The sequence below is a fragment of the Zosterops lateralis genome (assembly GCF_965231275.1).
Source record: "Zosterops lateralis genome assembly, chromosome: 10".
In the NCBI taxonomy this organism is placed as follows: Eukaryota; Metazoa; Chordata; class Aves; order Passeriformes; family Zosteropidae; genus Zosterops; species Zosterops lateralis.
Genome location: NC_139770.1, coordinates 8,992,390 through 9,016,693, shown reverse-complemented (window position 1 = coordinate 9,016,693; position 24,304 = coordinate 8,992,390). Strand labels below are relative to the sequence as shown.

Genomic DNA, 24,304 nt, shown 5'->3' with positions numbered 1-24,304 from the left:
GATCTGCTGGTGAGGGATATGGAAGCAGTGTCCTGAAGGATGAATCCCATCACACAGAATTCATCCATGAGCTACCTATGAAATCTGGAAGGAGCTATTTCTTGCTGAGGCCATGTGAAGAAAGAAAAACCATTGCAAGAAGGAGAAACTGGAGCAAGGCTTGCAATGGAAACTCAGCTAAAATATCCAGGGCATTATATCCTACTGCTCAGCCTGTGTCTATGAGGGCAGACCCTGGGACCAGGAAAACTCCCAAGAAGAAGTAAATTAAAGAGAAGTTTACCCTGGGACTTTGCTGTGCTTTCCCTCTCATTTCAGCTTCCTGAGCTCCAGGCAGGGCTGGTCAGTGGCAGACAGACTGTCACATGGATGTCCCTTCTCTAAGTAAGCAGAGGGGCACTTCTGCTGTCACCTGTCCCTCCAGGATGACCTGTGTCACTCGTGGGGAACCTGCTTAGCTGAACATACCTGTGTGGTATCCAGACATAGGATGAACATCCACCAGCAGCACCTCTCTGCTGTGAAGGCTTTGCTCCTTGCAAATGGACCCCTCCAGCCCTGTCTCCATATTCTGGTGGCTGGGGAAGTGCTGATGCAGCTCCTGTCTCGTTGCATGTCCCAGCTGGTACAGCAGCAGCTGAGTACAGAGGGCTGTGGTAGCCCAGAGCTCAGGCAGCAGTAATACATTCTCCCTTTTAGCAGGTGAGGGATGCTGTGCCCACCCTGTGGTGGAAGGGAACACCAGGGAGTTCTGCAAGCAGTACCCCAGTAGAGCTGGAAACCCAGGGGGATGCAGATAGGCTAGCCTCGTGTCTGGTTCACCTTCTCAAGTCTGTCAACCCAGGAGCCAAGAGTGGACGAGGCCCAGCAATTCATCTGGCAGAAACCCTCTGCTGAGAAGCACAGGAGAAGCCCAAATGAGCAAAGAGTAGATGAATAGCCTGTGAGTCAGTATCCCTGCTGTCCCTGCTTGGCCAGAGCCCAGGGTGTGGGAGGGAGGGAGGCAGAAGGATTGGGGTGTAGAATCTATCTGGCTTTCATGCTTACTGACTTACTTGTGGTCTGCAGTTTTATTTTTCCCTGCAGAACTTGGTTCAGTGCTCAGGTAAATCTTGTCACAGAGTCATTCAGATGTTTAATAGGGCTGGACAACATCCATGCCTGGCCATTGTCTACCACTTCTCCCAGGGGGAGGGACTCCTCCAAGGGTGCTTGGGGCAGGCAGACCCCTCTCTAGACCTGCCAAATGAATGTCAGCTATCCTGGGCAAGTCCAGGACACTCCCCTGAGTGCCCAGCCTTCTGTGTGCCAGGGTTCATGGCCTGCCCCTGTCACCTCTGGCACTGTATGGGAATAGCCCCCACCAAACCAGGCTCCCTGCCAGCATGGAGTGGGCCAAGAAGAGCTGAGTTTAGGCACTAATTGCATCCCTGACCTGGAGCTGAGATGACAGAAGTCTCATAGCTCTGCTGAAGGCACAGAAGGATGCTCTAAGGGCATCAGAGCTGCTGGCCACCAGGCAGGACATATGAGGGGAAATGAGCCTCGTGTGAGGTACATGGTTCTTCCATGCAGACTTCCTGTGAACCTCCTCATTGCAAGTCTCACCACTCTGGGGACCCTCTGATTCCACTCAGCCCCTGTGGGGCCCCAAAGCTGTCTAAGGTACGACCAAACCCAGAGCTACCTGCCAAGGCTTAGAGATGCCTCATGGGCCATTGTGTCTTCAGAAGGAAAAGCCAAGAACCAAATGCTCAGAGAGAACAAATGAAAAGAGAAATGGGTTTAAAATGCAGGAAAAGGGACCAGAAAGATGTCCCAGAAAGCAGAGCATCCCCACCAGGGTCATCATTCCCAGAGTCAGTGTATGCTGCCCTGCCCAGGGTGTATGCTCTGTCCAGGGATATCCAAGGATGAGACAACAAGGAAAAGTCCCACAGTCTCTGTGTCTTCCCACCACCCTGCCCAGCCACTGTGGGATACTGGGATTGATAGACTTCCAGTCAAACCCAGTTCCATCTAATTTCAATTTTCATGAGGTAATTTTATTTTAAAAGCTCCCCTGGAACTACATTGCTTTCAGAAAATGTTTGGCCTGGGTGCTGCTGGCCTGCAAGTTCCCAGTGAGAACAAAGGGAAACGTGTCTGCAAAGCCTGAGGAATATTTGTCAAGCTGATTTTGAGTTTAGTTCATTAGCAATTACCTTGATTTTTCTTCCCCTGTTCTTGCCAATTTACCAGGGCAACGTCTTGGAAACTCACCTCATTTGGAGAGAACAGGATGTAATTAGCCAGATAATCTGCTGGTTCCCCTGTCAACCTCTCTGTGCCCAGTCCCAACACACGCAGTGGCTATGCAGGCTGGATCAGACCTGATTTCTGGCACTGTTTATGCACTTAATGCCACATGGGCAGGAACTAAGATGCCGTCCTACCCTCAGGCAATGACAAATCCACCTCTTGGATCACTCCTCAGGCTGTAACCCCTGGGCTGAAACCATCTGGGAGCTTCTGTCCTGGGGTTAGTTCCTTTGCCAGGGCAACACAATTCCCAAGGGTATGCAGATAACTATTTTTGAAAAGGATAGTGATGATTTATTTCCCATGGGCAGCTCATTTCTATTTTCTTGCTGTGTCCATCCTTGCTGCTTTTTTCCAAACCACTAGCTAAGGTCAAGCAACTCAGCCACAAGTTGCAGCACAGCAAGGGCTCAGTCACAAGTCACTGGGCACAGATGGCACCACGTAAGTGATGCCTGAACATTTTAACTGCTCAGGGAAATTTCAGGGGATGCCCAATGCTGCAGAGTCCTTCAGGAGACAGAGGAAACTTTGTTTTCTACATCAGTTCCAGACTTGCAATTCAATCGGTGGGGAGGAATTATTACAGCTATTATTACAGCTTTCTTCCCTTTACTAAAGACCCCTCAGCAATGCCACAGGGGCTGCACAGCACTGCCCATGATATTGACGCAGTGCTGTAGGTCTGCAGTTAAGTGGTGCCTCCCTCAATTTCCCTCCCTCAGGACAGAAAGGCCATACTGTGTGCTTTGGGCTGATAAGTGTGTGCCACCTTCCGCCCTTGGGAGAGGCCCTGCCACGGAGGTGGGGATGCAAATGCCCTGTTTGTCTCAGATCACGGCTGAATTTGAGGCTCTTTGAGTCTTTGAGTCTTTGGCTTGTCACTCAATAGCAGATGACAGCAGCAAGGACCAGAGCAGGGTGTCACAGTGGGTCAGTTTGTGGGGACCCAGGGGCAGCAAGAGAGGCTGGCGAGGTGACAGAGCTGTGAATTCATGTCCCGCGTGGAGAGGGGCAGAGGTGTGACAACGGGGCTCTCCTGCTGCCAGGCTCGGGACTCTCCACAACCCTTCTGTTGCCATCCTGTTAGGAGCTCCCTAGGGAGATCTTTTAGCCTGTTCTCCTGGTTTTGAACGCAGGGTTATCACACCGCTTTCCCTCGGTGACAAATGGGCAGGTGATGGTGCAGAACGACCTGCGCCAGCCAAGGTCTGCAGCCCTGGGGCGGCGGCGGGGAAAGGCAGCAGAGCAGGGACACGGCTGAGGGCGGGTTTTCTGTGCTGAGGGCTGTACACGGCACATCCCTTTCTGAGGACCAGGATAGCACCGCAGCACGATCAGAGCTGTGCGAGGACAGAGGCTGGGCTGGGGCAGGAATGGCTGGAGGGGCCGGGATCCGTGAACTGAGTGTCTGAGCAGAGCCACAGCCAGACACCGGCACTGCAGCGCCCCGGCCGCTTCACCGAGCTGAGGGGAAGGAACACGCCACCCTCCCCCTCAGAAATCACGTCTTCTTTCCTCCCATCCCCTCTGGAAGGGTTTCTGAGCGGGCTTCGAGGGGTCCCTCAGGGGCTGTGGGGTTTGGGGACAGCCTTTTGACGGCAGGTGTGAGCTGTGCACTGACGGGCTGCTTCATACCAAGGCTGTCCTTTGCGTCTGGACATTCGGAAACGTGGCACGCTGCTAGAAAGTGCATCAGAAAACATCACTGCTCCCAAAACCAGACACCTCCAGGGTCACATCAAAGCACTACACACATCCCGAGGCCACCCGGGGATGTCTGTGGGGATATTCAGGCCTTCCCCAGGCCGGGTGCCGGCCATGGCAGGGAGCTGCGCTGCTCCATCCCCGCTCCCTCCTCGGGGGACGGCGATGAAACGCTTCTGCCCGCTCCTGAGGCCGCGGATCTTCGCCAGGGAGGTGACGCCGGGAGGAGGGCGATGGTAGGAAGGCGAGGAGCAGCTCTGGCCCCGCTCCCGCCCCGTTCCCGCCCCGCTGCCGCCGGGACGCGCCGCCCCGCGCTGTTGTGTCCCCGCCGAGCGCCCGTTGCCGCTCCCGTCTGAGCGGAAGCGGAAGCGGCGGCGGCCGCGTGCGGCGATGGCGGCCCGCGGTACCGCGCGGCGCGGGGCGGGCGGGGGGTCCGCCCGCGGCCCCGACCCGCAGGAGGAGCCGCCGCCGCCGCTCCAGGCCGTGCTGGTGGCCGACAGCTTCAACCGCCGCTTTTTCCCGATCTCCAAGGACCGGCCGCGGGTGAGAAATCCCCTCTGGGTGATGCTGCCTGCGCCGCGCCGGTGCCTCCGGGGCCGCCTGTCCCGGTGTGCGCTGTCCCCACGAGGCCGGGCTGGGCCGGGAGGGGACGAGGCCCCCCGGGTTCGGGCAGCCCTCGCCGCGGCTTCTCCCGCCCTCCTGCGTTCCGACAGTTCTCGCCCGTAGGAGTTCTGTCCCCCGCTGGAGAGGCAGCGAGCATCGAATTGCCGTGTTGGTGCTGTCCGCTCCTCCATATGACGTGGGGAACTGCGCTGTTGGCTGCTCGTCTGTGGCCGGTGCAGGGCTGGCAGCGGGCTTGGACAGGCTTGTTACTGATAAAGGAAAGAAATGAAGTCTTGGCCCTTGCCAGCTGTAATGCGTGAACGAATATGGCCAGAAAAATGGATGAGGGTAGTACTTTAATTATCCAGCTCAAAAAGCTGTGTGTTAAAGGAACATAAAAAGCTCCTGGAGACTTTAGGTCTGGACAATTATCTTACCTCGTTTGCTGATTAAGTGTTGGTGGTGCTTGTAATTATACACGCGAGCTCAGGCCTGAAATGAAACAGCACCAAAAATGAATTAAAGAATGGTATGCCGTCACTCAAGTGTGACTCAGTGACTCAATTTAAAAGTGTAGGTTGAATCTCAAGTCAAGAGAGTACTTACTTCACTTTAGGTTGGGGTTTTTTCCCCCTTGTTTAATTCTGGACACTCATATTCCTGTGGCTTCATCATTCATGTCTGACAGGTTTTTCTTGAAGCAGTTAAAGCCTGAGTCAGGGAATCAGCAGGGTTTTTTTTCAGTCTCTGTCATTTATCTGAGTCTTCTTGAACAGTTTTCAGTGATAACTTCACTTTTTTGTGCCTTTCTTTCTGAACTGAGGATGTGCCCCTAGAAGATCACAAATTAGCTCTTACTGTTTAGATAACTCTAAAAGATTTGTATAAAAACTGGTGGAGCACTTACTTGTGTTATGTTTTTGGTACTATTGATGACATTATATCCCCAACTTGGAAGCGACTGTTGCTGATGTTGGGGTACTGAGTGTTTGTTCAGCTATCTTTATGTTTCTTTGGTTTTGTTTGTTTGTTTTTTTTTTCCAGGCTCTTTTACCTATGGCAAATGTGGCCATGATTGACTATACCTTGGAGTTCCTAACAGCAACTGGAGTGGAAGAAACCTTTGTTTTCTGCTGTTGGAAGTCAGCTGAGATAAAAGAGCATTTGCAGTAAGAATCTCTTCTTCTTTTTAGTTTTATCATGGAAAGTATTTGTCTGCCCTCCAACAAGCCTCAAAGGCCTCAGTGATTCTTATGAAAACTGTAGGAGACACCTTTTCAGCAGTGGTCTCCTAGCATATCTCAGAAAAGACTGTTCGTGCTGTAGAAAAGATATCTCAGAAAAGACCATTCCTGCTGTAGAAAAGATATCTCAGAAAAGACCTCCTGTGTTAGGAGGGTGCAGTTTGTTAAAAGGGTTGAGTGTTGTGGGGCTGCTCCTCAGTTCACCTTCTGAGTGTACCTGAGCCTGGCAATAGCAGGCTCACAGTCACAGGTGCTCCTTGCATCCCCTTACAGATGTGGCGTGCACTGTGTCCTGGTGTGTCTGTAGGAACATCCTCTTTATGCCTTCCTGATGTTTTTTTTTTTCCTTTTTCCAGGAAGTCCAAGTGGTGCCGGCACACGTCCCCCAACACGGTGCGGTTTGTCACGTCAGACCTGTACCGCTCCCTTGGGGACGTGCTGCGAGACGTGGACGCCAAGTCCCTCGTTCGTTCCGACTTCATCCTTGTCACTGGTGATGTGGTGTCCAACTTCAACATATCCAAAGCCCTGGAAGAGCACAAGTAGGTGCTGGAGGAGTGAATGCTTGCCTGGTGTGCTGAGTCTGTGGTCTGTAGCTCTCCGAGGAGTGTTCTCATAGTTCTGCCCTCCTTTCTCAGGTTGCGTCGTAAGATGGAGAAGAATGTGTCTGTGATGACGATGATATTCAAGGAGTCCTCGCCTGGCCACCATGCCAGGTGCAAGGAGGATGACATTGTTATTGCCATGGACAGTGCCACAAACCGTGTTCTTCACTACCAGAGAACGCAGGGGCTGAAACGATTCCGCTTTCCTATGGTGCGTCTGGAAACTGACAGGTGGAAAAGGGCTGTGGTAGTGAGGAAAAGGGTGAGGTAGTGAGGTAGTGATCCAAGGAGATCCTCCTTGGATGGGAGCTGGGCAGCTGTCCTAGCTTCTTCTCTTGGAGGAGCAGATGATAGGAAGCAACTTGGGGTAAACTGGCTTTTTCCCCCTTAATCTTTATTTGAGGCTTGGTGAAATCATTCTGGGACATGCATGTTTGTGGCTCGTTCCAGTTTGAACATGAGGCAAATGTATTTCTCACAGTTCAGGTTTTGCCCTTTATTTCCTTTCCATGATATAAAACAAGGGAAGGAGATTATTTGTATTATCACAGCGGCTCCCAAATTGGGGTGCATATACCACTACACAGACTATTTTTACCAAATCATTTAGGCGGGAAAAGACCCTTGGGTCCAGCCTTTGATCACCACCTTGTCAACTAGACCATGGCACGTTCAGTCGTTTCTTGAACACCTCCAGGGGTGGGACACCACACCTCCCTCCATTCCAGTGTTTAACAACCCTGTCCTTTTTGAGGTGTTGTTGAGTCTGACATGGGGGGGTGTCGCAAAGGACACGAAAAGAACCACACTCACTTGTCAAGTTGAAAGCAAGAAAAAAAATTTCAGATTCAGGGTTTAAACAGAGTTTGGACTTTGACCAGTGACTGGGGGGACGAGATTGACACCCCTCAGACCCCACTGGTCAAACCAGCACTCCATCCATTTGTCCTTCCCCCTGGAAGAAATGTGTTGTTTACAAAATACCAGTCTTTGTTTTTGTCACAAGCATGAGAAAGCTCCAGTAGAAATGAAAAATAATCAGAAAGCTGAAAAATCAGGGCGACAGGGTGGAATTACAGAGGTGCAAGGAATGGTACTTCCCATTACCTCTTTGTTCACCTAATAAAGTAAATGCTCTGTAAATGTCGTGGAGGCACTTTATCCATGAGATAGATGGGCCAGTTTCTTTCTTCAGCTCAGAACTAGGGCTGTGATTGTATAGTATTTTTGTCCCCCAATCAGTAACCAGGAGATGATTAGTAATCAGGAGATTATTTTATGTCTTCAAGTGGAAGTAAAAATCACCATAGGAAATAAAAAAGGAAAACCAAAAAGAAACAAAACCCAAAAATACAAAACTGATCCACAACTGTAAAAATTGTATTTGGATTTATCAGTGGTTTTTTTGTACAGTTGTAGCTCTCAGAGACCTGAGGTAAGGAGCCTCCTGGAAGAAAAGTGATTGTTGGAAGTACAAGTTGTTCCTGGGAGACCTGCACTGTGTAGGGGCAGAGGCAGTCTCTGCTGGCTAACACTTGGCTCTTTGTGTGACCAGTCTGTGCCTGCTAAGATTTGGTCTAGTGTAGATTGTAGATTTCTGTGACCTTCAGAACTTCAGCTAGTTCAATAATTCAGTCAATACTGCCCCTGGCTTATTGAAGGCTTTTGGGGTTTGATACTGCGTGAGTCACTAAGGTCATCTGAACTTTTTCCTCTTTCAGAGTCTGTTCCAGAACTCTATTGAGAATGTTGAGGTGCGCCATGACTTGCTGGATTGTCACATCAGCATCTGCTCTCCCCAGGTGAGCCCTGCCCTTCCAAAGGTCCAAAATTCAGTCTGCTCTCTTGGTACTGCTGGTGTGCAGGGGCTGTTTGTGACCTGAATACCAGGTTTGGAAAACTGAACTGGCTGAGCTGAGGGCCTGTGTGGTGCTCTGTGTGGACCATATGGGAGCTCAGTCTGTTTCTGGCATCCACCACTCAAGCCCAGGCAGAACTACATGGTGGATACATCCAGAGACTGCCTGATTTGGCACAGGATGAAACTATTTCAGAAAAAATGTGATTTCACTTTGGGTATAATAACATCTGTGGAGCAGAGGGGGTGGCTGTGCTGTGGAGAAGTGTCAGTACTTGTAAGCTGGTACCATGTTAGGGTAATATTCAGGGTTATTCCAGCTAAGGCTCGCTAACATATCTTCCAGATCTGATAAAGTTTGTCTGCAGCCTTCCTTTGGGGGTGAAACAACAAAGTAAGGCTGGGCAATGGAGATGCTGAAGCAATGTCTTACCCCTTTTGGAACCCAGAATCTGTTCATGGATTCTGGAGGAGTAGGAGGAGGAGGAGATGGGAGGGTAAATATTCCTAGCAGAAGGAATCAGAGCTGTATTCAAGGCAATATCATCACTTTCCTATATCGTATAACTGGACTCTAATTATGTTATTTACATGTACTTTATTCCTGGCAGGTGGCTGAACTGTTCACAGACAATTTTGACTACCAGACACGGGATGACTTTGTGCGTGGTCTGTTGGTGAATGAGGAGGTAAGGAGAGGGTTGTTACAAGGGAGGTCCTGTTACTTTGTCTTAGAGAACCTTCTGACATGCTCCTGCCTGTCTCCCAGGTCCTGGGGAACCAGATCCATATGCATGTAACAACAGAAGAATATGGTGCTCATATATGCAACCTGCTGATGTATGAAGCTGTGTGCTCTGACATCATCCGGCGCTGGGTTTATCCTCTCACTCCAGAGATGAACTTCACTGATGACAAGAACCAGAGTTACACCCACTCCAAACACAATATTTACCGAGGGGTGGATGTGAGCCTTGGCCATGGCAGCGTGCTGGAAGAGAACGTGCTCATCGGGCAGGGGACGGTCATTGGCAGCAACTGCTGCATCACCAACAGTGTTATTGGGCAGAACTGTAGGATAGGTGAGTGCAAGAATGGAGGATGTGCCAGCCTTGCCAGGCCAGGGCACGCATTTGTTGGGATTCAGGTTTTAAAGTGTGTTTGGCACTGAGAGGGGATGATAGGTGGTACTGATTGATTGCTCATGGGCAGAACGGAGAAAAGCTTGGTTTTCCAGCAGAGGAGATAAAAGTTTTCAGGGTACCATAATGAAGCTGGGAAGTACTTCATGCAAATCAGTTGTTTCAGCAGCAGAGAATGTCTGACCTTTACTGCTCCAGAGTTATCACCAACATCCTGCAAATGCAGAACATCTGTTCCCATTTTCCTGAGCTGTTTCCTAGCAGCTCACTCCTAACCTTGCTCCCTCCTAGCTCACTCCTTCTTAGCCTTGGCTGGAGTTTCTATTTTTTTTTTTTTTTTGTGTGGTTTGGCTGTGTTTGTCCAAAACTGAGATGTCAGTTGTTACTCTTGAGTCTCTGTAGAGAACAAATTTGTCTTTCAACTTTGGGTAAGAAGTGGATGTAGGCCTCTGAGGCAAATTTTCCCTTGTCTAACATCCATCATGCGTCAAGGGCATTGGGAGTCAGTAAAGTGCTTCCTACTGGACTCAGCAGTGTCAGAGAGCACCAGACAGCCTTCCTCAACATATTTGTACTTTGTGGTGTATAACAGGTGATAGAGTCACTTTGGATGGAGCTGTTCTGTGGGACCGAGTGCACATAGCAGATAACGTGGAGATCCACCATTCTGTTATCTGTGATGAGGCCGAAGTGAAGGAGAAAGTGAAGCTAAAGCCCCGCTGTGTCCTCTCTTCTCAGGTGAGCTGATTTATGTCTGTTCTGCTTTCTGCCTCTCTTGGCAGGTTACTCATCTTACAGTATACTATTCCAGAACACAGGGCAGCCCCAAGCCTTTTAGCAGAGGTGGAAACTCTGCTGCTGCTCCCACCCTTTTCTTGACTTTGCTTGTCTGGGGCAGTATAGTATGGAATGTAGCAGTGCTGGTGTCTTCAGTTACACCTGTTAGTGACAGGTTATCTGGAGCTGCTGGTGGACGTACAAGGGGGCAGTCAGAGTGTTTTTCATTAAGATATGTTTCACATATTTTCAGGTAGTAGTAGGTCCTGGCATCACTCTCTCTGAGGGCACAGTGATCTCTCTGCACCCCCCAGATGAGGAGGAAGAGGATGATGACCAGTTCAGTGATGATTCTGGTGTGAACAAGGAGAGCAAAGTGAAACTGAAAGGTATGAGAGTCTCTTGTCTCCATGCACTACAGCTGTGCAGAAGGTTTTGTCTTCCGTGATCTTTTGGAGTCTTTACCATCCCCATTTCAGACACTGCAGTGCCAGGGTGGAGCTTAGTGCTGCATTCAATCTGGAACCTGTGTGTTTTCTTCAGGGCAAGCAAGGATACTCAGCTGTGTCCAAGAGCTTTGTCCTTGTGAAGTACTGTTGCTACAGTGTGGGTTTGTCAAGGGATCTAAACATGGTCTGCCAAATGTTGCTGCTGTAGGAAGGAGTAAGTCACTTGTCAAAGCATGTGAGAAAATCAAAGCTGAAATCCATATGCATCTGCAGGAATCCCAGCTCCTTCTTGATGAAGGCTATTTAGGGGCAGTAATATGCAGGTTATACCAGTCTGTTTCAGGTTTGCCTCTAAGCAGATCCAGTACATCCACGCCCTGATTGCTGATTCTTTTTCAGGTTACAATAAAAAGGATGTAGGCTCAGAGGGCAGAGGCTATCTCTGGAAAGCAGATGACAAGAATGAAGAGGATGAAGAAGAGCAGAGACAAAGCCTATGGGGTGAGGAAAAGTTTAATGTGGTCACCTGGGGGCGAATAGATGTGTTGGGGAAATGGGCCAAGTGAGATGCTGGTAATTGTGTCTAGAGCAAGACTTGGGCTTTGTGAAGCAGACTGCCTCCAGAAAACAGCTATGTGTGGGGGGAAGGTGAGGTAAAAGCAAGTCATGGACCAGATTCTCTCTACCTATGCTCTGTGGAAGGTGTTTGTTAGATATTTGCCTTGCACTAACACACAGCTGGGAGTGCTGCACTATGGGACACCAGGCCTCCCTCAGATGGGAATATGCTATGGCTACTCTGAGTGCTGCTGGCTTTCTTCCTGCCAGTGGCAGTGTCTGCTGACATTGCTCCATTGTGAGTCAGCAGTCTGCGCAAAATGCAGTTGCTTCTGTCCCTGTCCTTTGTTGTCTGCCTGCAGACTCCCAAAAAATCCCATTATCCTAGTGCCAGCTGTAGCGTTCCCTCTGCAGCAAATATAGTCATCTGGACCTGTAAATAGAAGCTTCCTTGCAAGGACAGATAGTTGCTGACTTGGTTGGGAAGTCCCTGGGACACTTGGTTCCTCATGGCATATTCCTTGCAGCTTTGAGTGCTGAATGCTGCATCTTCTCCTTCCTCAGGCCCAGCTATGCACTCAGAGGAAGAGAGTGAATCTGACAGTGACCTGAGCATGGGCTCTGAGGAGCCAGACAGTCGGGCAGCTTCCCCTCAGCTGGATGACATCAAAGGTGAGATGGGCTCTGAAGGAGTACAGTGACTCTGTAGGCAATGCAGTGTGTGAGGCTTGTGCTGCTTTCTCTTGGTGTATTGGAAAATCTGTGCATCTCTGTGATACGGTGTTTTCTGATCTCACTTCCTGCATTTTCTACAGAGTTCTTTAATATTTTGTGTATTATTGCTGGGTTAACCCAAGGCAGTCAAGGATGAGAAACTAGACAAAGAGCCTCCTTCTTTCCCATTCCTCATCACTGGACCTTCATGAAAGAGACTTCCCTGAGCTGTCTGTTTAAATGGCCATGTCATTGCCTAATTTTAGAGACTATGGAAAGGTCCAGCAGAATTTCTCTATATGGACAGCTTAGTACTGTAATCATTCTGGAGAAATAAATGTTCTTGTAGGAGCTGCCTCTTTTGGCAGAGGTGTTTTGGTTTTCTCTGTTGTTTTGTTAAGCTCACCTGGATTTGAAAGAGGTTCAGGCCAAATTGGAAAAACCCAAAAACTTTCTCATGTTGGAATATCACCCCAAAAGAAATTAAACCAATAAATTTTAGATTTGGATTAATACTTTCAGTTATTAATGGGAAGATGAGGTTTGTATGAATAGGAAAGGCTAGATTGTGAAAGTATAATAGAAACTCCGCTGTAAAAGGCTGCAGAGGTAAATAGCTTTGTGCTGGTTTCTGTGGATAGATCAATGACATTTAGTAGGTGGTTTCCTTTGTTTGAATTATATCCCCCTATTTATAAGTATAGTTCCTGTGGGTTTGTGTCAGCCTACAGAGAACAAATAGACATCTGTGTCAGAATGCTTTGTTTGTGAAGGGCATCATTCCTTCAGCAGTGAGCAGTTTGAAGAATCTGTGCTTTTCCCTCATGTCTAACTGCCTGTCCTTTCTTTCATTAGTTTTCCAGAATGAGGTTCTGGGTACGTTACAAAGGGGTGAAGAAGAAAACATTTCCTGTGACAACTTGGTCCTGGAAATCAACTCCCTCAAGTGAGTTGGGGATGTCCTTAGGGATCCTCAGGGTGTCCTTAGGGATATTGTCCCTTATGCTGAACAGTTGGGATTGACAGCAGACATGTCAAAAGAGGAGAAACCACATGAATGCCCATTGTTAGACATTTTATCAGTATGGAGCATGAGAAATGCAGCTTAAACATCATGACTGAATGACAGCAGGAGTTGATGGAGAGCACCAGCTGCATCTCTAGCATCCTTAGTGGTTAGGCTTTTCCTGCCCCATCTCTGTAACAAGAGATTGAATTGCTGTTAAATAACTGTGGACTGAAGAGAGCAAGCTAATTCTTGTCACAGTTGCCTGGAAGTTCATGCAGGGTCTGCTGCTCTGGGCATTGCAGCATTCAGCCAGCTGCCTGCAGCTGGGGCTGTGCTCTGGTGTGGCTTCTCCACAGGATTTTTACAGCAGCACATTATCAGACTGCCTTTTGTCTAGTGTTTCTCAAATCCAAACCTGTGTGCCTTCTTTTGTGGAAGAGCATTCCTAAGCACTTTGTTAAATTGGTAAATGTGAGGGTGCTGTCCCTGCAGCAGCTTGTTCCAATTGTGATTACAGATTTTTCAGGACTTAGAGCTTTATGCAGGGCCTGATGCATGCAAAGTGATTTTATTGTCTGAATATTTGGAAAACCAAATAAACAAATAAAAAACAGGTTGAGAGGATGAAAATCAGATTTTCTTCTCTATCTCTGTGAATAGCCACAGACTGCAGAGATCAGACAGTGTGAAATGTTAAGGGTTGTTTGCCTTTTTCATCATAGGTATGCATATAACATTGGCCTGAAGGAGATGATGCAGGTGCTCAGTAAAGTGATCCTGGAGTTCCCACTGCAGCAGCTGGATGCAAACCTGGACTCCCAGACCTATTTCTCAGCGTTAGTTCCTGTGAGTCCTGCTCCATTTGACTCTGCTTTGGGCTTGTCTCGTAGTCTGTAGTAGTTTCTCTGTGTGCCCCAGGTAGTTCCTGACTGAGAAATCTCTTTGGGTAAGCCTGGAGCCACTTGAACTCTTCGAGTTCATGAGCCTCTTTGTCTTCTGTAGAAGTAAAAATGAACTGAAACTGTTCCTGCTTGACAGAGCTCAGCTAAGACTGTAGGTGGGGGAGCTCTACTTCAGTACCTGTGGCTGTTTCTGTTGCCTGTGTGAGATAGAAGTGCATCATCTGTAAAAGAGAAAATAGGAGATCTGTTAGAGATGTCTTTATGGGCTTGCATTCCAGCAACCCCGTTTCAATCCCTCTGAAGTCTTGTGCCTAGGGCAGATGGGAGCACTCCTCTCCCAATGGGATCCTTTCCAAGGTCTTACTTGTCTGCATACTATAATTGGTGCCAATTTTTTTTTCAGCCAAATGCAAAGGCATGATATTGTTGTCTTTGTGCAAAGATAAAGTTCTGCTTTGTTTCTAGGAGATGGATTGTATAGTTGGGTGTACCAACTTCAATTTTCTGCCCTGGCAGACAAAATAGGGTAGGATCTGCTTTGAAAAGCAGTCAGTCTTCTCTTAATGGTTTTGTTCACCCAAGCTGAAGTCATACTATTTTTGTCTCTGTGTTACAGTCCATTTATGTAGTTGACTTTGCAAACTCTGCAGATTCGGAAGGTGCTCTTTCAGAATGAATAGGTCTGACACATGTTTGGGACAGACTACTTACATTTTTTTTAGCACTACTTTTTTTTTTTTTTAGGCGATTAGGAGGAACACTAGACTTCCTCATAATCCTTTCTCTAAGGAAGTATGTGCTTTCAATTGATGGGAAAGGGTGGAAAACTAATTCTCCTTTGTGTAGGTGTAAGCATGCTACTTAATTCACCTCTTGGACATGTGGAGATGTCTTCTACAGAAAACATCCATGTAGACTGATCTGTTTTTCAGGTGGCTTAATGAGATTTTGCTGCTCCCTCTGTTTAAATTCTTCTTGCTTTTGTTCATTTTTCCAGACTATTTTCTTGAATAGCATGTCCTGTCCTAGAAAAGGAGAATTGAAGGAGGAGGACTGAAAAAAAATGTTGAAACAGGTGTTAGATTCCAAATGGAAAGCAGTCTATCTAGACAACAGCTTGTGTAGAATTGGTAGCTGTATAGGATGGATTTGTGCCTCAGTTGGTGTCTTCAGTGTTCAGGATTGCTGTGCTGACTTTCTGTTCTGCATTCAGCAGGAGCACAGTGTCCTGAGGTACAGGTGTGTTCACTTGCACTCAGGATGTTTGTCACTGGTACAATTACCCAATATTTGGGTTGAGATGTACCTCCAATAAATGTAGTGAACCAGCTTTGAAATGCTTATTCAACACGCATCACTGGACTTCTGAGGCAGCAGCTTTGTGTATTTACCAGCAGTGCTTTGAAAAGACCAGTTCTTTGGGCAGAAGTTGTACAGCATCTGGAACAGTGGCTTCTCTGCAGCTTGTGATTCCCTGGTTAGTAAAAAGTACACTCCATTAATTTACTGATTCTTATTTACACTCTGCAAATCCCAAGCACAAGCTTGGTATAGGTTAGTACATAATGAAAGCAGTTGCTGCTGAAGTTTGCAGCTAAAACTGCCTCAGGCAATAGCAGTTTTGGGCTGAGAGCTGCTCATGATGGAGTAGTTATGGAGAAGTGTTATTTTGTGTGAGATGGGACTGCCTGCATTCTGAGAGTGATGGGTATCAGAAGCCCACTGAACCTTACAGACCTGTTTTATGTTTCTCATTCTCTTTGTAGCTCAACTCTGACCAAGAGATGCTGAAGTAAGATGGGTTGTTTATGTAAAACTTATGGTAGAACAGTCCCAGGCAGCTCAGGTGGGGGAATTGTGGGAATGCCATAGTTGTGATGTATGGTTTGACTTGAAACCACAGTATGTGGTCTGAAGTGCTGGCCCCTGAGCATGAAACTCTAAAGTGTTGCAGCAATTTTAGGAAACAAGCATCTGGTAAAGAATATGCCCGTGGGGTTTTTTTTTTTCAGATGTAACATGTAGGCTTGAGAAATAGAGGTATCCAGTTTGATGTATGTCAGGCGTCTTGTTCAGCTCTTGTACAAGTTGTCAAGGAGAGATGGTGCAGAAATAGATCTTTTCTAGAACTATGGACCTTTCCCAGAACACGGATTCTGTAATGGTGTGCATGTGAACACACTGTGGGATTGCTTGTTTGGGGACGAAATGGGTTTCTGCTGTCACTGCAGCCATTTGTGGTGATCAGCACAGATGCTGTTGTGGTCTAACAGGTTGGAATTACAGTTTTGTCCGTTGTGTTTTGCACGTACTTCCTGATGGTGTTCTGTGCTGGTGGTCGGTAAAAAATCGTCTTGGTGTTGAGACTGTCCTTTTGACAAGAGAGCCGGATCACAACCTCTTTGAAGTTGCTGGAATATCATTGACCAGATTTGATGAAAGATGAATCAACCTGTCAGAGAAATTTGATTGGTTTCTCCAGACTGTAGATTGTTTTGAGGAGTTACCTATGTAGAGTCAAAGCCTGAAAAATTGTGATATGGTCTATAGGGCTCTCTGTCCGGTAACTTTTCACATTTTTCAGTGTTTTATCAAATCCACATTGCAAGCTTCTAATTCTTGAGTTTAGAATTTCATGAAACTCCCAAAATAGCCTCTCTGGTCATACAGGCGTAGAGGATTTTTTCCTAAGGGTTCTGCAGGGCTGAGCCTTACTATCCCCATTAGCACCAGTTACAGTGCAGTGCATGTTCTCAACTTGACATGGTATATTTTTTCTTCTTTCCCTTTTCCAGCAGCAGGCACACTGAATTGAATCCTGGGGTTGTGAGTGCTTTTTTTATAAATGACCTGCTTTCAGAAACCTAACTTCTGGTTGGATTTGTGCCTGCTTATGATTTAAAGGCGTTAATAGAAAGGTATTACAAAGTGTTTCTTGGCCTGGAAGGAACTTTCCAGTAGCTTTACTGCAGTTGAGGTAAAGATTCTAAAGAATAGTAGGAATGGGGAAATGATTATAGAGGAGGGAAGAGTGTTGAGCATTAAGCATTTTGCTAAACACTAAAGTACCTCTTGTAAATATGCCACAGAACCCTCAGTTGTTTTATTGTGATACCATGATGATCAGGATCATTCTGTGCTGTTACTGTTGTTCCTTAAACCAGTCAGTGTACCACTGTACAGATGAGTTTGTTTGTACTAATCCCCTTCTTTGTTTCTGCTTGAGGCATGCAAATTCCAGCATGGTTGCATAGCAAATGTGTCTGGAGAGGTGATGGAGTGCAGTACTACAGGGTAGATGAGCACTGTTTCCTAGCTCAGGTTACCTTTGGTAGTCCACACCAGCCTGGGTTATCTCCACAGCTCCACTGTGTCCCCTGGAGCTCTCCCTCTCTCAGGTCTACTGCCTCTTAACAGTCATCCTGGACAGTATAATGCTGATTAATGCCAAATGTAGGTGACTCAAAACTTCTTCATCACACCCCAAAACCTTGTGAATTGCCAGTTTCCCTTCAAAACAGACCAGGTGTGTTCTGTAAGGAGACACTGCTGAAGGCACAGCAAACCATTGTATGTGTGCAGTCATGCCAGGGGTGTAGTTGCAGGATCATCTGCTGTTGAATTACTCCATTGAAAAAGATGTGGAACTCTGGTTTAATTTCATGCAATGTTTTTGTAGGATGGTCAGGTCATGATGTGGCCAATGAAGAATTTTTGTATCTTATCCAAGTTCTGATACCTTTTAAAAATTTTATGGACGGGGATCTAAGTATTATCTCCTATCCCAGATTCAGGTCAGTCTGTGCTGCTTTGCAGAGTTCCCTGCTGCATATTTCCTAGATATGTACAACAAGGGAAAGAGCTGTGGGGGACTCGGAAATATTGTTTGAAGAGGCAGCACTAAAATTATTAAACTCAAGATTTCAAGAAAAATAAGCCTTGGAGGAGAGAACAACTAATAGTGTAACAACTTCTTGCCCTTCATCCTTCCACCCATTCCCTGCAGCAGGCTTCAGGATCCAAACAAGCCTCTAGGCACACAGCAAATGTGTGATTTGCACTTAGGGGCTGCTCTGACGCATTCCTGTTTTAGAGGTGGTTGTTTTTCACTGTTCACTTCTACTCAGCTGGTAATTAACCTGGCATTATCTTTTCCTATGTTTCCTTATTCGTCCTTCTGCTTTGAAGGAAAATTCCACTGAAATGTCAGCTGCTCTGTGGGGGGAGGCTGTGAGTAGCATGTAGGTATCTCTCCTTATCAGTCTGCAGTGAAGAGATTTTGTTTGAATACCAGACTCCATTGAACACATTTATTGTGACAATCTGATATTCCATCCAGAGAGACAAAAACAAGAAAGCTAGTAGATATTCTGAAAGCTTAGTAAAACTAGGTTCTGTCCTCACATGTGAGACTCAATAGCATCTGTTTCATGGACAGAGAGGGTCAAATACCTGAAGTAGTCAGCTGAATGGTTTCATAAAATGCTTCCCTGGATCACTTTTGTGGTGTAACACAACTGAGACGCAGGGCTGAGTGCACCCACCCATCTCGGCTCAGGAGCTCTTCTGTGTTTTCTCCCTGCAGCTGTTGAAGAACTGGACCCCGTTGTTTAAGAACTACATAAAACGAGCATCAGATCACTTGAATGCCTTATGTGCCATTGAGGAATTCTTCTTGGAACATGACAGTCTCTGCACATCGATAGCTAAAGTGAGTATCTGCTCCCAAATCTGTTTTTGCTTGATTCACAGTGGAATGCATCCTCCTATTTACATCATCCCCTCTCTGCTTTAGGGGAGAGAATTTTGGGGTCTCAGTGGAGAGGGTGTATAGAAAATCCATCTATAACAATTTCTTAAAAAAAAAAAATAGTTCTGTGTCTGCCTGTTCCTCTGAGGGAGCACAGCTGAGGGTGAGTATTAATTACCAGCCTGCAGCCTGTGGGGAGCTATTATTTTGCAGCTTCCAACATAGGATGTCCTTGTTGTGTGACGCTGGAAGAGGCAAGGCCAGAGACTCACTCTAGGAAGAGCTTCACTTCATTTATCTCTCCATGGTCCCTGGGATCTCACTGCTAAGTGGTTTATCCTACTTTAGAGTGCAAAACAGAAAAGCTGGGAATAAAAGTGGAATTTTATTCAGGCTGAGCTAGTTATGAAATTGGGAATAAAGGGAACCTGTCATGTGCCTTGTTATCTGTCTTTCTGCTTCTGAGAATTTTCATATATTCCCCCTTGCTGTCCTTCACAAATATTTTCTCCCTGCATTCTGTCTGCCCTATCACATGGAGAGCATTTGACTTGGATTGCAAGGCTCCTTTAGCAGCAACTCAGGAAGCCCCTGTCTGTTTTGAAAGAGCTCTCCTAGAGCTTGCTTAACTCTTGATTCCTCAGGAAAGACTAATCCTAACTTCTGCTACCAGTGCTTCTCGCTGATGGCAAAGCACTTAGGACTGGAGCCAAAAGCCTTCAGTTTGGTGAGCCAAAATGTCCTTGAATTACAGCAATTATTTGGCATGTGTCCATTGTTCTAGGGGCCTGGGTTTCCCTGGAGGCTGAGAATTGAAGTGACACTTTATATTGGGAGTTGGCAGCCAGCTTTGTTGGTGCTCTGCTGCAAGGAGACCGACCGCGAAATGCCTGCTCTCCCCGGGCACAAAGGCACCCTGAGAAAGCCTGATCGTGTCTCCCCCTCGCTCACAGGGGAGGGGCTTGAGCTGACAAATGACCAATTGCTTTGACACCTGCCATAAGGCACTGCAAAGAGAACTGGCAGGAGGAGGGAGCCTGGGGCAGAGCTGGATAGGTTCACACTCCTCTGCACGTGTCACTGTTGTAGGTGAGCCTGCATCAGTTGCTTGTTGGATCTGCTTTGGAGATGGCATTTGGGTTGCTTTAAAAAGATAACTGATGTCTTGAACTGATGTCTTCTCTGACCCCTTGTTGCCCACTGCTCTCAGTCATACCCAGCATCCTCAGAGCTGAAGCTGATGGGGCTTGAACTTTTGACTCATTATGTGTCACAGCATCTGTCAGGAACATAAGGCTTGGTAGGAGAATCACAGTTATTTTTAACAGTAGAAGGAAAATGGAGCAGACTGAGCGCCTTCTGGTGAAGACGGAGCTGAGAGACACAGATTACGTGCAAACTTTGTACTTGGACATGAACTAGTCCCAAAAGAGTTTATAGAGAGCCTGTTGCTCTTTTCTAATTGATGCAGGTGTTGATGACATTTTACCAGCTGGAAATTCTGGAAGAAGATGTAATTCTCAATTGGTTCTCTTTGCGGGACACGTCTGACAAAGGAAAGCAGCTTCGTAAAAACCAACGGGTGAGTCCCAAAGGTGTTGGGAGAGGCCGGGGTGGGGGGAGAGAGACAAACAACAGCTGCTGAAAGAAACTTCAAGTGAAGTTTGGTGTCACTGTCACCTTCTGTGGAGCAGCTGCCATCACATGGTAGGCCAAGAAATGCACCAGTGCACTAAACAACACAGATTTGTTCTCCAGAACAGGCATTTCTGTGCATTCTGCCATAATCGTCCTGTTTGGATGAGGAATGGAGGTAATATGAGGATTGTTTCTAGTGGACTCTCTGTAGCACAAGGCCAGCACTTTCTGGAGTAGCAGCACGGCTTCTCTAAGCCAACACCCATTTGAAATGGGCTTTAGGCCAATGCCCTGTGTGCTGGCCCCATGCAAGTCCTTTGAAGCTTTCATTCCTGGCTCAGCAGTCCCTTCACATATATTTCTAAGCATTTGCTGTACTGAGTGGTTTCATTTGGCTTCTGTTGCAAGGAGCATATAAACTTCCCTCCTCCATCAGGCAGAACTTTGTGCTGCAGTTTGTCTGAGCCCTGTTCCAGTCCTCCTCCCTGGATCTGGGAGGGAAGTAGAAGAAAAAAAGCCATCTGAAGAACAACTTTGTTCAAGACCTTTGCAAAGTCAGCTATTAGTATAGGTCAGCAGTGCTTTCAGCTGCTTGTTCAAGCCCAGTTAAAATGTAAAATAAGCTGCCTTTTTAATAGCAGTTTCTGAGGCACAAGTTTTTGTTTTTTTCCCAGCAGTTTTCCTAACGTGTCAGCTAAGGTGCAGCTGCCATTGCTTTGCCCTCAAACTCTGAAAAACTCTCAAGCTTTTGCCTTTTTGCTAAATGTTGGAGGGATGGTCTGGCTGGAGCAATCTCCTTTAGGAATTGAATCAGTCTGTATTTGTCTGTGGCATCTCAGTTGTTTTTCACCTAATTGTCTCTCAATATGCCTCCATTTCTGTTTCTTCTGGAAATACTTCCTCTTTCTTATGCATAATAGTGATACTCACTCACACAGTGTATTTGTTGAGCATTTCCAGCATCTCTTGGGTGTCAGTTGTTACCCAATTATGTTTCATTCTCTCTGCAGCTCCAGAAGTTTATCCAGTGGCTGGAGGAGGCAGAGGAGGAGTCGTCTGACGGCGACCAAGACTGACATGGTGGCTCAGCATGAGAAGAGGCTCTCACTGCCTTTCTGGGCCAAGTGGGCAGGGCAAGATCAATGCCAGTGCATGATGTGAAGATGTGGGGCCTGACATCGAAGTGACTGACAATCCCATCATTAATTCAGTTGTGTGTTCCCAACTTTGCCACTTCCCTCCCTCCCTCATTTGCACCTTATGTTGCAACCCAGTATAAAAACTATAAGGGAAAAGCAGGAGGCGATGATACCTAAAATCCCTCTGGAGCCTGGATATGATGTACTATAAGCTGTCTTTTGGGAGGTCATTGTTACTAATACAAAGGGAGAGAGTAGATGCAAATGCATACGATGCCCCTGTAGATCTAACCATCAGGGTTGTGGAAGAATGGTCATACAGCTAAGGTATTTGGAGTCATTGTTGCTTCTGGAGCTAAGGGAGCTCCTTCTGAAGAGACACTGGCAAGGTTGGTGAGTAAGAGCATGCGGATTAGGATCTGGAATGCAGGACTGGAATTCAGGAGTTCTTGTGCCTGGAGAAGATGCAGTTGTCTGAGGATGCCCAAGGCATTTTGCAGCCTAGAAGGCACTTCTGTGATCTTTCCAAAAGGGAAAATCTCTTGCCATCTGCCATGCTAGGATCTAACACAAATTGCACAGCGGAGTTGGTAAAACCACGTGTTTCCCATGCTGTAGAACTGGGGGTGATGTGTGCTCAGCTTCCCCACAGGGTTGGTTGATGGTGGATGGCTGTACAGGTCACCATATCCTGCATGTGATCGTTCTTCTGTGCCCCCATCTTAGCAGACATGTTTTAGAGAAGTGTCTGTTTCTTTATTTTTTTTATGAAAAGGGAGCAGAGGTGCCTGGCTCCTCCCGCTGCACCAACTACACTTGTGTTTTGCCCTGGGGGGCAAAATTGCACCAGCTGCTTTGAGGAGAATGCAAGTTCCTAAGTTCTGCTCCAGTGTGAAAAGGAGCGAATGGTATTTCCTTCAGCAGCACATGGTCTGTGTATCCATGTGATTTCAGTTATATAAGCTTGCTTACTTCATGGCCATTTATTTATTTGAAAACTTCCCTCAGACAGCAGGGAAAGTGCTGCAAACCCACTGTGAGGCTCTGCAGCCGCAGAGCAGCTCAGCAGGCAGCAGGGAGTGAGTGTGCCTCTGGCTCAGACAATGTGTGGCAGCAGCAAGGCCTTTAAGAACAGCTTCCTTGGAAGTGTCACGGTGCTGTATTCTCCCCTGCTCTCAAAGAACAGAGTGAAAAGGGTACTGCTGCCATCAGCTTGTGTTCATAGGTGGGTTATTTGTTGGATGTGCTGACCTTGCCTCTGCCCCTTCAGGAGGAGCATGGAATAAATCCTTTGCAGGGGGAAATGCACTGGAGCTGCCCACTCAGGATTATTTACTTGGCCGTTCCGTGGTGCCACAATTGTCAGTGAGGGGAGAGCATTGAATGCTGGAGACCAGGGATACTGCCTCTAAAAAGCTGATGTTCAGGCAGGGCCATCTTGTGCACTCACACTATCAGTTACCAGGATTGTGCATAAATGTCCTTGTCTTCTGACATTGCAAACTCAGTCTTGTAAATGTTGGGGAAATAGTTGGTATCTGAATTTTCTGTATCTGCCAATATTTAATTCAGGGAGCAAATAAAAACTATCCTGGTGTTACCAGCTTGTTTGCTTTTTTTTGACTTGGAATTGTATGTCTCCAGTTTTACATGCCTGAGCAGGGCTTCACGTGTAAGTTAAATAACTCATCACTGCTTTTTCCTTAGATTTTAAACACACAATAGGCACGTAGGAAATCAGCACAGCATTGAATTGGTGAAAGTGTTTGATGGTAACTCATGAGCCCTGTTTGCAACTAGAGAACAATTAGTTAAAACTTCTGAACTTGGAATCCTGAAGTGGGTGAGGTTTGGTTTTGTACAGAATTATGTTGTAAAGATGAACCTTAAAGCCAAAGAAATCTGTTATCATTTGTCATTATGGGAATTGCTGGGAATGTTGGCTGAACATCCTGCATTGTGCCCTCCTGATGCTGGGAAATAGGAACTGGCAGAGGCAGGGAAGGGCAGCTACAGTAAAACCATTTACAAACCAGCTGCAAGACTTGTTAATTTTAAAATCTCCTTGGACATCTCAAGTATTTTTTTTCCTTTTACAGGGTAAAAATGGCCTAAGAATAAATTTAACATGTAGGGCTGTAAATAACTCAGTTTTGCCAGAAGTTCTTGATTATTACTGCCAAGTAACAATTCCACTTTTGTTTTTCCACATTCCTTCCTCCTTTGCTCCAACTTCGTGGTATGAGCTGCTTTTTTACCTGGGAGTTAAAATCCAAGGGGAGAATGTTGCTCTATGGCCACATCCTTCAGGCCTTGGTGGTGTGTGTGGTGGGGTCGTTTTACAGATGCCAAGAATAGAGTAGCAAAAAGAAAACAAATTTGGGCACTTGATACTCTCCAAAGTGGAGTTCTGGCATGGTGCAGCATCCTTATGTACTGATATATACTGTACTTTTTAAAGGAGCATTTACTCCATTGCTGAAGTGTAGGGTGGGTTTGATGCTTTCTTGTTGCTTCAGTCAAGATGTTTTTTTGGTTGGAAGACTAGAAATGCCTTTGAGAGCAATCATGAATGTGGAATCATTGCTACCCATCTCCGAACAATATAAGCAGTAAGTACTTTATTTTCCTAAGGCTGTAATAATCAACTTGTTTGACTTCCCATCTAGCAGGGAGGGAGAGGGAGATGGATGGATGGATGGATGGAAGGAAGGAAGCAAGCAAGCAAGCAAGCTGGTGTTCCTGTATCAAACCCATAACTTAGTTAACAATAGTAACCCTTTTAAAAGAAGATAATAATTTGGTGTTGCTTAAAGGTGTAAGTGATGGAACTCAAGTATATCCACCTCTGCTTCGGGCTGTTCCAAGATTCACTAAAACATCTGAAGCCTGTGTACTCTGTAGGGAG

At 46.7% G+C, this 24,304-nt stretch overlaps 1 protein-coding gene across 1 annotated transcript; it reads left to right on the top strand.

The window, feature by feature from the left end:
• Window positions 1-4,389: 4,389 nt before the first annotated feature.
• Window positions 4,390-23,013, top strand: EIF2B5 (eukaryotic translation initiation factor 2B subunit epsilon). Its single transcript, XM_083868534.1, has 16 exons — window positions 4,390-4,551; window positions 5,656-5,780; window positions 6,212-6,397; window positions 6,494-6,671; window positions 8,182-8,262; window positions 8,930-9,007; window positions 9,088-9,400; window positions 10,053-10,198; window positions 10,491-10,626; window positions 11,086-11,187; window positions 11,809-11,916; window positions 12,814-12,904; window positions 13,690-13,813; window positions 18,455-18,580; window positions 20,091-20,201; window positions 21,268-23,013. The coding sequence occupies exons 1-16, from the start codon at window positions 4,399-4,401 to the stop codon at window positions 21,331-21,333; spliced, it is 2,124 nt and encodes a 707-aa protein (XP_083724660.1). The 5' UTR covers window positions 4,390-4,398; the 3' UTR covers window positions 21,334-23,013.
• Window positions 23,014-24,304: the final 1,291 nt, after the last annotated feature.

What these genes read in the sequence shown, in the direction of transcription:
- EIF2B5 (XM_083868534.1), top strand. Translation starts at nt 4,399, where the DNA reads ATGGCGGCCCGCGGTACCGCGCGGCGCGGGGCGGGCGGGGGGTCCGCC. An exon ending in TGGGCAGAACTGTAGGATAG is followed by an intron (nt 9,401 to 10,052) that starts GTGAGTGCAAGA and finishes GGTGTATAACAG; the next exon opens with GTGATAGAGTCACTTTGGAT. An exon ending in GAGCAAAGTGAAACTGAAAG is followed by an intron (nt 10,627 to 11,085) that starts GTATGAGAGTCT and finishes ATTCTTTTTCAG; the next exon opens with GTTACAATAAAAAGGATGTA.